General features: G+C 40.2%; 1 protein-coding gene across 1 annotated transcript; it reads right to left on the bottom strand.

Annotated features, from left to right (window-relative positions):
• Positions 1 to 423: 423 nt before the first annotated feature.
• Positions 424 to 12,684, bottom strand: GATM (glycine amidinotransferase (L-arginine:glycine amidinotransferase)). The gene is made up of 9 exons (XM_009994471.1): positions 12,616 to 12,684; positions 11,977 to 12,195; positions 7,656 to 7,851; positions 6,460 to 6,650; positions 5,064 to 5,201; positions 4,493 to 4,657; positions 2,884 to 2,947; positions 2,667 to 2,783; positions 424 to 733 (listed from the first exon to the last, which is right to left on the bottom strand). Exons 1-9 carry the CDS (start codon positions 12,682 to 12,684, stop codon positions 621 to 623), a joined length of 1,272 nt encoding a protein of 423 aa, XP_009992773.1. The 3' UTR covers positions 424 to 620.
• Between the last annotated feature and the right edge of the window lie 174 nt (positions 12,685 to 12,858).

Below are 12,858 nucleotides of genomic sequence, written 5' to 3'. Positions count from 1 at the left end.
TAAAAAGTATCCAGATGCATGACTTATCAGAAAAAATGCAGAAGGCCACAGCAAGTAAGTGAATGTTTTAAAAGTTAGATCATACTGGATATTCTCTGTAAATAGCTGTATGGCTCAACATGAGAAATGTTAAAAAATTACTTGGTTCCATAAGAGATCTGTACAGTTCCGTCGATTTTAACTTCATTAAACATATCAGGACAACAGACTGATTAAAAGGAACAAGAAAAGTATGCTCCAGTTTAACATTTCAAGCTGCCTCTTTGATAGAGTAACTAGACAGAGGTAGATGCCCAAGATTAGTGGCCAAGCTATTTTAGTAAGACCATTTAGCTGTCTTGTCAAGTTTTTACATTCAAAGCCAATGTGAAAAGACTTTATATATGAAGGATGTATTTCAAAAAAGCTGGCCCGAAAACCTGTATTGCTGATGGAAGTAGTTTCAGTTATACTGCTGAAAGTGAAGAGTATGTAAGAATAAATCATTTACCAGACCACTGTAAGGATACCACTGATCAACCACTAGAGCTCATGCAGTTGTTTTAACAAAAGTGAAATTAATTTATTAATTTCCTATGCTTATTTTAGAAGCTGAACCATTGTACCTATCTGGCTCATAACTAGTCAAAATAAGATTGCAGGGTACCACGGCGGCGGATATCACATGTCCAGCAATGGAAACCGCCTCCCAATGAGTTGGCATGGCGAATGTTCACTTTAATTGTGGAAATGCCTGCAAGAAACATATTGCATACTTTAAAATTAAAATCTCAAATTCATGTGGTAAGCTTTATTTAGAACAGTAGATAATGCTTTGTCAGATCATATGGCTAGATGGAAGTATGGCAAGTATTTCCTGCTCATTTGCTAAGAATTTATTTTACCAAATTCTAGGCAGAGAACAAGCTAGGAACATCGACGAGTTGTTTATTCCTGCAAAACCCTCAGGAATATACAGTGTCTGGAGCACAGCTGGTGTTTGATGTGTTATGATGTGCCAGTAATTAAAACAAAACAAAATCAGTTTTTGTGGTATGTGAAGAATTAGCTGAAATTCTGCTATAACATATGACATGGGCACATTTACATAAATCTGTGTAAGCATTTTTGGTTCAGAATACACTGAATATGCTCTTTCAAGTGCATATCAAGAAAAGAAGCAATCAAAGTACAGAGCTTTGAGTCCCTCTTGCTCTGAAAGGGGAAAGAGGCTGTTATACTTGGTTAGGCTTCCGCTCTTTTCAGATCTGATGTTTCAGCTGTGGCTCAACTTATAAACAGTCTTGATAGATGAACTAGGATCAGAAAACTTTTCTGTTATGAAGTTTGTCTTTTAGCTTCTTGGTACTTTTAGGACCTCAGGAGCAGCTCAGTAGAAACCATCATAGTCAGCAATAGTGTTGTTCCCAGTAGACCCATTTCAGTCCTAGGAACTTACTGACTACAGGAGTTTCTTTAGAACTCACAGACTGTGAAGTTCAAGTGCAATATATATATATCAAGATTAGCATCAATAGCTTCACTTTTAAGAACTTTCAAGTGTTTATAAATCCTCAGCTTCTTGCTCATGCAGAGAACCTAAGAATGAAAAGCTGAATGATTCACTAAAAGGTTGTACAATCACTCTTTAAAAGCAGATTAAGCATAAGATTACATGGTTCTCACCTGCAATCAGCTCAGATTTGAGGGAAGCTTCACTAATTACACTCACATCCATGGCATCAACCCTTCTAGGCTCACAGTTGCTATCTTTCACAGTTGGATAATTTTCTCCTTTGCATAATTTTTCCTCCCTTTAAAGGACTTTTCTGCTACTAGGAAGCATTACCTTTCACTCTATCCACCTGTCTTCTTTCTGCCCTGTCAACTTTTGCATCACCACATACTTATCCTACAGCAATAGTCAGCTGGCTGTAGCACCATGCAATCTGGCCACCCTCCTACTAACCAACTATGAGCCACAAGAAGATCTGCCTACATCTTCCCCTCCCAGGATGATGGAAGCAGTTTGATTAACTGCATGAGTTCAGATTTTTAAGTCTGTATTATTTGTCTTTGTAGTGAGCTAGGCATAGTAAGACTTACCTATTTTATATTAAGTTACAGTTCTCCTGCCACTGCATATCTAAAGGAATTTAACCCTATCACAAGGTTACATCTCACAGGACTAAGACTCCCCATAAACGAGCAGACATGTGTGGGTTAAGCAGTCTTGACAATTTAAAGTACAATGGGTTTGAAACTAGAAAAATCTGAAAGCATGTTGGCAATGAGGGACAGCAGCTCTATCCACATCACTCAGCAATATGAAAACTCAAACTCTCCAAGAGAGATTTTTACCTCCAAACTGAACATTTTTATATTTTAAAATCTCATTCAAAAGCCTGCTAGCAGTGACTTTAATTGCTACTCATAACTTTATTTGCTGCAAGCTATATGGGGCACAAGATGCAAGAAGCCTGTATTCACGTGACTGAAGTGTGCAGAAGAGAAATCACTGAATTATTCTTACTTGCTAATCCAATTATTTGAGTACCTTTTCCACTGCTGGCTGCTTTGACTACTGTGAGAGCAGTCGAAGAGAGACCTCCATTCATCCTGATGTGCACAGATGGTATCACAATCATTTTGTTTTAAGTATATGTTGAAAATTTGTTAGGACATACCTAGATTTTCAAACATCTTCTGAATTGATGTCTCATTGGCATCCACCATCACACGTTTCTCATCCAGCATTAAGACATTCATGGAGAGCCATTTAGAAGACATCCACAGTGGGTGATCTAAACACAGGAGAATGAACCTTCTACTGTACCAATGTTGACTGCATTACTACTCTTAAGAATATTTTTTTAATTCTTAGAGAAAAAAAAGTGAATATACCATCTGGAATCAGTGGCACTGGGGGGCGAACCACGGTCCAGCCTGCTTTCTTGAAGAGCTCAATCTGAAAGAGCAATTTAATTTTATTCTAAACATTTTGATTCTACTTAAAATACCACATTATTTCCTCCAATCTATGGCATATTTTCTCAGGCTGCTTCAATATACATGCCATCCCCTTCCCAATGTTCACTACTCTTGCTCTCATTCAGGTTCCATCCACAAACCCAGTTTTCATACAAGCATCTTTTGAAAGTCTTTTCAAACTTTGCATATCACTAGAATTTGTTTTTCCTGTTTTTATATATACTAGGTATACTAAAATATGTTTAAGACAAAAGGCAACACATGCAGTTTGGAGCCTGTGAAAGTAAAATATATTAGTAATAGCACAAAAGTATTAAATTCTTTATTTTTTGTATTATCCCTTCCCATATGACTGTGAAAGCCTTTTATATGAATTACATATACACTGCCATTTACAGAAACACAAGCATCAACAAAATCACATAAAATTTTATTTTCACCATGCTGCATCAGAAACTTAGTATGCAGCTTATTTAACAAAGAGAACAAAACAAGGTATCTTAGGGAATAATTTGCGTCTCTAAGAATAACATAATTAAGTTAAAAATAAGAGGATAATTTGGCTAAGGGAAATAGACTTTTCAACTTCATCGTCTGAATACTTGGAAGAGCAATTTATTCAAGTGTTACCACGAGGTGGAGCTCCGATTCTGGAAACTCAATAACCAGCCTGGCCTGCCAACATTTTAAAGAAAAGACCCTTTTCACTGGCACCTCCTCCTCGATTTCCCGGTCATCCAGAACTGCCAAATCAGTCTTCAGAAAAGCAAGCTGCATCTATCTTTTCTATCTACACAGACAGCAGTTTTCCTTTAAAAAAGTCCCAGCACATGAGTTTAACACAAGGAGACCAAGAGCCTCCTCTTGCAAGTAAGATCACGAAAAACAGGCAAAATGAAAAGGGAAGGAAAGTACTGATTTTCAGAAATTATTCTCATAATGTATATTACAAGAGGCAGTATTCAATGGGCCCGTTTGCACTGAAGCCACTTGCTGAGAAGGGAGTAATACTGCCTCTAAGAGCTATGCTGTTCACGTGGTTCCATAATCTGCTGCACATACTATTGGCTCAGCTAATTCTCATGACATTGTACAGCTTCTAAAATAATGGGAATCCCCAAGCACTGACAGCACAGGTAACATGTCTGTAACAGAGATGAACTCTTACACTGTGGAAGGTTTTCTGATCTGATTGCACTGTTTAGCAATATTAGGTTTTTTTCTCAGAATGAAGCAGTAGGTTTTACATACTGAACCATGTCTCTCCTCTTTTGTACTCTTCAAAAAGTATTTCTGCAGTAGCAGAAAACTGGGGGAGAGCAATGGTCATTGCACTGCTGAAGAAGTTCCAGGGTCAAGATGCAAAACAACAAGATCCTGAACAGCAGTCTGAGTGCTATTTAAATTCAGTAATATAGTATTATTCAAATAAACTTGTGGTTTAGCAATTATCCAGCAGGGACCTAAACATTCTGAGTAATTTTTAAACACTAAACACTTTCCCACCCTACTACACTCTTACCTGATGGCAGGGACGGTCTGGGTTAGAGAGCACAAGACCAGGACCAATGATATTAAAAGTGGCATCAATGTGCATGGGATTAGGATCCTTAAAGGATATTATATGGACTCTATAGTCTGGTGCAAGATGTCGCCTCATCCATTCAATGCCCATGTAATTTGTAACCTGAAAACAGGACAAAGGAAATTTCACCAGGCTAGAATATAAACTGCATCCAAGCTTAGTTTAAGGTTTTATTTAAATAAATATTTAGAGCAAAAATAACAGAAGTTTGTGTCCTTAATTAACCCCTTAGTTGTAAGACAGTCTCATCCCATATATCAGACATTCTATGAATAGCAATTTGATTTTTCAACTTTCTTATTTTAATGCTGTTCAAGAATTTAAAAATACATGAACACGAGTCATAGAATCATAGAATCCTAGGGGTTGGAAGGGACCTCGAAAGATCATCTAGTCCAACTCCCCTGCCAGAGCAGGGTCATCTAGAGCACATCACACAGGAATGCATCCAGGCAGGTATCAATCATTAAGATAGATACCAAAAATGTTGAAAGTAACATTTGTTTACCTGGCTCCTTTGTACAAATATATCTCTTCCAGCTCTAATGAAGTCAGCAGCATCAAAGCATGGCTCAAATTCAGTAGTTACAAATTTTCCCTGAGCAGCCAGTTTATGCCTGTCTTCAACAGAGCGGATTGGATAATCCTAGTTACAGAAAAAGGAGTAACAACTTTAGGTTGGAGATGGTAAGGGAAAGTTTTCAAGCTATTTGCTACTAAAGAGCATTCTGAAATTAGGAAAATGCTTCTATTGATAGCTAGTAGGAGCTGATTTGGTTTACTTCTTACTAAAATAAAAAAACATAAATGTGTTTAAGACAAAGCAGTTAAGTACATTCAAGAACAGGTGACAAGAGACAATAGTTATACCAAGAAGTTAATTGTTCTTCAGAGCCACTGTTTCTGTAATATTCTGGCTTCCAGATCGAAAGTATTCATTACCAGTGGAGTGTAACTATAAGCCCAACAAATGACTGCACAGTGACAAAAATACTGATATGCAAGCTACTTTCCAAAAAAAGTGGACTCCCTATTTTTCCCACATCTTCAAATGGAACAGTACTCAAACCAGAAAGTAGATCTTCAGGAACCTAAATAGATTCTAAAATGACACAATGCATTTAATAACAAATGAGGTCTAAAAACCAGCTCAAACCAACTACTGGATAAGTAGATTCTATGCTTTAGAACAGGCTCTGGAAGTTCCCTGGTACTGTCAGATTACTTTAAGGTAATTTTGTTTAACAAAGTCTCCTTTGCATCATTGATAGATGTCACTGTCCCCAGAAAGCTACAATCATTCCACAACCAGTTTTACTGTGCTTATTGTAGATGCTGTTATTAAGATCCTAATGCATTTGAGGGCCTATGGGAAACTACCAAAATTGTCTGAGTCAAAATTATTAAAAAAGAAAAAAACCCCAACATATTCACTTAAATATTTGGAAGGTAAATACTCATAATTTAGATCTTCCACAATGGCTTTTATGTAACTTTCAAAACTCATGCAAAACAAGAATTATGAGGTTTTTTTCTGGGACAAAACACGTATTCTTTCCCACTTTCCTGATACACTCAGGAAATATGGGTATTTCAGGAAAACTTAGTTCTTGAACATAATCTGTGTGATGTCTTTCTAGCATTTCTTCCTCTTTCGTAATGTTAAGTTACAATCAGTAATCTTGAATTCAGCAGATCCAACCTCCAGTTTCTTGTTCCCTAATTAGACAGACTCAGTTGCAGCTGGAAAGGCTACAGAATATTTGCATAACTAAAAAACGCACACATTTCCTGTGTCATTTTGTCGCCCCATGCAAATTTATGAAACACGGATAACAGGTTAAACTATCAACAAAATGCTGTATAACCATAATTGAAGTTCTGAAGCAAAATAAGAACAATACCTGATCATAGAGTTCATCTGCCATTGTGGGTTTGGGGGCAGTCGTCCACTTAGCACCACGGTTGAAATAATCTTTGATTATGCGTCTATATGCTCTATACTCAAAGAACCGAGCACGCCAAGCCATAGGCGCTTCAATAATTTCATTTCCAACCACCAACAGGATGTCTCTTGGCATGGCAGCATACATACCTGAAAGGAAAAATGCCATTAACCTATGAGACAAATATATTTTTCTCAGCTTTTTCAGCTTATTCTCTTTTCACTCTCATTTTACTATTACTTCTATCCAAATGAATGACAAAAAAGCATCTTTAGCAAATTCAGGAAACCAGTGCATAATTTGAGGCCTTGCATTCTTCAGTAAGGTATTAAAGTGACATTTTTTCAAAATATATGCAATGTTTGCTACAAGGCCTCACTCATAACAGGTTTGTGGCTAAATGAAAGCCATTCACAAATAACAATCCATCCATAGGCTTCATATTCAGTTCATGGAAATTAAGTAGATGAATGCTTAGGAATTACTCCGATGACTTTAAAAGGTAATTGTGGGGAGCAAGTTTTCCAAGTGGACTCCTTTTCTCTATATGTCATCCTTCTAAAAAGTAATAGCACAGAATCTCATGAAAAACAGAACTAATGCAGGAAGCAGTCCCATTAGACTTTCCATTAACATCATCTTTTCCCTAATGAATTTCAATTCCACTAGAACAACTTTAAGAACACATTTGATATGAAAGGAGCCTGGAGACTACACTTGATGCAAAGCTGAGTATGAGCCAATATGCTCTCACTGCAAATAACCAAAATCATATGGTGCTATACAAGGAGGAACGTGCCAGTAGGTAAAGCGACATTCCAATTAAACATGACAGATGAACACTTCTTGGTAGTGGCAGTGACAATGCAGCAAGGGAATCTGGCAACAGATGCTGGTCTGGGAAGTTCAACTGAAGTATTAAGAAAACATCTTTCATTCGGAAATCCATGCAGCACTGAAAGAGGTCAGCAAGCCAGGTGGTAGAATCTCTGTCTCTGGAGATTCTCCAAGTCATAGCTACACAAAGCCATCACTGACCTCATCTAGATCTGGCAATAATCCTGCTCCAAGCTAGAAAGTAGCCTAGATGACATCCAAAATGTCTCAGACAAGACCTAAACAGACAAGGCCTTCAACAATGGAAGAATATTTACCTGTAGACTCAAAATCAGGTGTTTTATACTTCACAGACCAGTCAATTGGATCAGGTCTCTTGACAATTACACCTTCTCTTTTCAAAATATTGCACATCTCCTCAATTTCAGCAATAGCTTTTTTCAAATGGTCTTTGGGGAAGCTCTGGCCTCCAAATTTCTGATAGAATGCCCAATACTTTTCATATGTGTTGGCCTAAAACAAAAGGACAGGTGACAAAGAATAAGCATTGTTTATTTTCTTAGAGTGAAACAGATGCACAAGACACAATTCTTAACATTCAAGCTTTCTTGTTTTTCTTTCACTGACTTCCCATTTTTTTGGATGTGTTATGACGCTAACATGTTGTAGTGTGCCTTATATTTGATTTGTGCAATATTCTGAAGAGTTGCTAAGAATTGTTAATGTCCTGCTGATTCTACTAAAATAAATGGAAAGGAGGGGGAGGAAGGAGGGGGAAGGAAAAGAGAAACAACAAGGCTTCAAATAAATGCCAGCTATTCCTGGTTGAGAACCCCTATCATGGTAGTGCTCTGCTGTTTTTATTTTTTGCCTATACTACTTCTATTTATACACAGCATTGGCAAGGTTTCACTCATATGTTTTATGATGTGCATGTGTTCAGTCATACGTATGTAAGTGCAGGAGTTAGACTAGTTGCGAATGGCTGATGTCTTCACAAACACTTACAATAAGTAACAAATTTAAGTTTCACATCTATATGCTAAGCAGGCACAAGATATAAATGCAGGCTGGGAGAGGTCACGCTTGAGAGCAGCCCTGTGGAAAAGGACCTGGGGGTACTAGTGGATCAAAAGCTGGAGATGAGCAGTGGCAGCCCAGAAGGCCTACTCCATCCTGGGCTGTATCAAAAGAAGTGTGGCTAACAGATCAAGAGAGATGATTCTGGCCCTCTACTCTGCCCTGGTGAGACCTCACCTAGAATACTGTGTCCAGCTCTGGTACCCCCAGCACAAGAAAAATGTGGACCTGTTGGAACGTGTCCAGAGAACGGCCATGAAAATGATCCAAGGGCTGGGGCACCTCTCTTATGAGGACAGGCTGAGGGAGTTGGGGTTGTTCAGCCTGAAGAAGAGAAGGCTCCGGGGGGAACTCATAGTGGCCTTCCAGTACCTGAAGGGGGCCTACAGGAAAGCTGGGGAGGGTCTTTTTACAGGAGCTTGCAGGGAGAGGAAAAGGGGTAATGGTTTTAAGCTGAAAGAAGAGAGATTTAGGTTAGAAATCAGGTGTAATTCTTCAGTGTAAGGGTGGTGAGACACTGGAACAGGCTGTGCAGAGATGCTGTGGGGGTTCCATCCCTGGAGGTGTGCAAGGCCAGGTTGGATGGGGCTCTGAGCAGCCTGTTCTAGTGGAAGGTGTCCCTGCCTGTGCAGTGGAGTTGGAACTCTATGATCTTTAAGATCTCTTCCAATCAAAAAATTCTGTGATTCATTGAACTAGCAGATAGCTTCAGTACAGAAAACTGACTGTACAAGTGGCATGATGCACATGGAAAAAAGTCCTTAGAGGAACAGCAGAAAAAAGGTAAAGCCATTCTGGAATGTGAACTGTGTACACATTTCATTCCCACTTGCAAGTTTAGTTTGACTTTTAGATGGTGTTATCAGGATTTTCTGTTTCCCCCTATTTTTGGATGTAGATGGATCGTTAACTTGTATTACTTGTTTCTACTGATGGAAATACTTCTATAAATAATGTAATAAATATTTCTAAAAGTCTCTTCTCCTCTTTAGCCACAGCCCTACGGAAATTCTCATTATTTATCAAATAACAGATGAAAACTAAGAATACATAATACTTCAGTGAATATTTAGTGGCTAGTATAGCCAAACAGTTCTTATTACGCTAGACTTGTAGAAACACACCAAACTACAGGCTCTGCTATTTTCTAAGGTTAGCAGACATGTTTTTAAATTAAAACAACCTTGAGCTCATCTCCAAAACGCATAAATCTGTAGTAACCTTGTTAAAACCTCACTTTGGTACCGTCACAGAGGTGATATCAGGAATTCTAAAGCCATCTCAAATACAGGTAACATGCCTTGCGGGCTAGAAGAGGCCATACTTCAGGTACAGCAGCAGTCTAGGAAATGCAAGAGATGTTAAATTCACTTGGATTGGCTTGGATTAAAGCAAGTACAACATTTGCAGGACTAAATCCTCTGCTCCTGAAATCCTGTGATGGTCCTCTCAAGTGTCCTGGTTTGAGCCAGGATGAAGCCAATTTTTCTCTTTACTGATTTTTTTTTTCTTCAGTAAGCTTTCTTGTAACTAGCAACAGTGTGTTCTGCTAGGCTGATAAGACAGTGGAATGTTTTTCTAACTACTGAGGCTTCAAGGCTGCACCTGCACTCTGCCGGCTCAGACACTATGCGGAGATCTGTGACCCCTCCGTAGGAGGCTGAGTTAGACGGACAGCAAAATTGGCCAAAGATATTCCATTCCATATATCTACGTAAGCTCAAAGGAAGGTCAGAGATCACAGAAGACAACTTCCTTCCTTCTTCTTCTCCCCTTCTCTTCCGTCCATGGCCAGCGTAGAGGGAGGACTCTGTTCATCCATCACCGTCGATCCTCAGGCTTGATCTCTTGTGACCCCCATAACTCTCTGCTTTCTCCAGCAGCAGCTCCGGGATTCCTCGGGACTCTTCCCAGTTCAGGGAAGTGCTGTGGGAGTTGCTGGGGTGGGGGGAGGCGAGAGGTTCTTTTGCCCATACCTGAATATATCTGTATATAATTGTATATATTTTCTTGTATGATTCATTAGTGTTTAATTAAAGCTGTGTAGTTTAGTTTTCAATCCAGCCAAGTCTCTCTCTTTTTCTCTCTCTCCTTCCCTACCTGGGTGGGGGGGGGAGGGGATCGAGAGCATTGTTGTCGGACCTGAGTCAAACTGTGACATCAAGTTAACTTCCAGCTCTTCAAGGACCTTGTTGGAAATGGGCCTCAGGGACAAGGGAGCAGAAGAGAGCTGGCAGATCTTGAAGGATGCTTCCCACAGAGCACAAGAGGTTTCAATCCCCTGGTATAGGAAATCGGGCAAGGAGGGCAAAAGACCAGCATGGCTGAGTTGAGGCCTGCTGGTCAAACTAAAAGTCAAGATGGACACTACACAGGCAGTGGAAGTAGGGACAGGTATCATGGGAAGATATAGGGTAATGGTCAATGGTTCAAAGTTTTCATTGCACTCACTAGGGTCAAGATATCATCTCAAATGTCCCAATATAAGTTGAATTATTATTCTTCTATCTGGGGATTTGAACTACCAAGATGCACACTAATTCATTCACACTCCTCCAACCACTTTTGACCAGAATCATAGTTCAGATTCTAAAGAAAAATATACACATGTAAAAGGGGCTACGGGAAGAGAAGTCTTCTCCACACATACATCCCATATTTACTCTAAACTACAATTTCCAGCATTTCAAACATATTTTCAATATCTTTGCTATTCCTTCAACAACAGATAAGAAGAACTCTCTCATTTTAACTGAGGTTTTCTGATCAAATTTGTCAAAATATCCTTTAAAATTTTACTTAGGTCTCTTCAGCAGAAGTAGTGTGCCAGCTCATTTTGCTGTGATAGCCACAGATTAGATGCTGCCTTGGAAACAGTACTGTACTGTGGCACTGGAAGGGAACAATTAAAGATCATCCCCAGCAACACAGGTAACGATACATACCAAGTAACTCTAAAGGCCAGGTAAAGTACACAATAAAAATCTGAAGCAAGTCCATTGTTTGAGTGTTTCTGTTCAAAAATGCATTTCCGAGAACAAAGAAATGGGAATTTGTTTAGATTCTGTTGTAGGTTGGAAACTGGAAAACATACAATACTTACTGTAGCAGATAAGAGTTGCAGTGAGCTATTTATAAGCTATTTAAACAATGCTTCTGCTGGTCTACAGCTACAGAAATCAGTCTACCTCAGACTACTAAGTAGAAAACTAGACCTGCTTTTCAATTAGTAACCATACTTAGTTTTGAGCTCATTTAAGCTTTCGTTGGTCTCATCATCCCAGAAGCTAGAGTGTGTACTTTGATAGGATCAGGGCTGTATTACTAGAGCAGACTGCACATATTACAGATTCCCTCTACTACTGACTTCTGTTAGAAAGTAGAAAGAAAAAAACATATTCCCCACCAACATGGCTATGCTGTAGCATTTCATGAGTGCAAACAAATACTTGAAAGAAGAATCCTCAAAAGTAAACACCATACCTAGTGCACAAGCTCAAGCCAAGTGTATATATAAAAACTGTATTACTTCCTATTTAAAATTGTTTTATTCTTTACCTTAACCTCCACAGAAAAGGGTGGGACACAAGCATTTTCAGCTCTTCCCACAATGACCTCTTCCAGTGGGTCCCATTCATTGTATGAGCAAACAGGACAGTCCTCAGGCACGGGGCTAGTAGCCTTGTTGTCATCGGCAGCACAGGTGTTCTGGGAGGCTGTAGCTGCCTGGGTGCTCTGGAAAGATCGCTGCACCCAACCCGTAAAGGCTCTTCCAAGCTTAAAATAAAAATAAGAATGAAAATTATCTTTGCATTGCAAAAGGCAAAAAAAGCTATGGTTCAGTCCAGAAGTGCCCTATATCTGTAACCCCAAAGCAGAATACCTTGGAGCATTAACAGAAATAGTCTGTTAGAGCCATTCTAATACAGTCGGGTTAGAAGGGTAACAACACAGAGGCACAGCACACACAGTGGCGTCTGGAGTCACTGAACTTTGTGCTGCTGAACTGGGAGTATGCCTGAGTAAGCCTCATTCAAAGAAGGCTGCAGCCACCCCTCGCCCGCTTGCCACCACTCGGAGCACCCCCGCACGCCTCCGCCCGGGGAGGGGCCGCAGATGGACCTCCGGGCCTCCTCTCGACGGCGCACCCTCAACTCCAGTCCCCCGAGCCCGGCGGCAGATCTACAAGGCACCAACCCGTGAGCCGATGTAATGTGCCGCTTCGGCTCCTCGGCTTCCCCCGCGCAAGCACCGCACTCGCAGCATCTCTGCTGGCAGGATCACGCCGCACAGCTCCGCTCCGCACAGCTCCGCTCCCGCCCGCCCGGCAGCGCCACTGCGCCCTGCCTCCGGCCAGCTGCCTTTATAGCGACCTGCACGCCCCCGCCACGCCCATTGGCGGGGGGGGCGGAGCGGCGCCGAGCCCAGGGCGGGGGGGGG

The sequence above is a fragment of the Chaetura pelagica genome, unplaced genomic scaffold (assembly GCF_000747805.2).
Source record: "Chaetura pelagica isolate M959 unplaced genomic scaffold, ChaPel_1.0 scaffold222, whole genome shotgun sequence".
Taxonomy (NCBI): Eukaryota; Metazoa; Chordata; class Aves; order Apodiformes; family Apodidae; genus Chaetura; species Chaetura pelagica.
The sequence above is the reverse complement of the archived record's forward strand: the minus strand, read 5'-3'. Positions and strand labels throughout refer to the sequence as shown.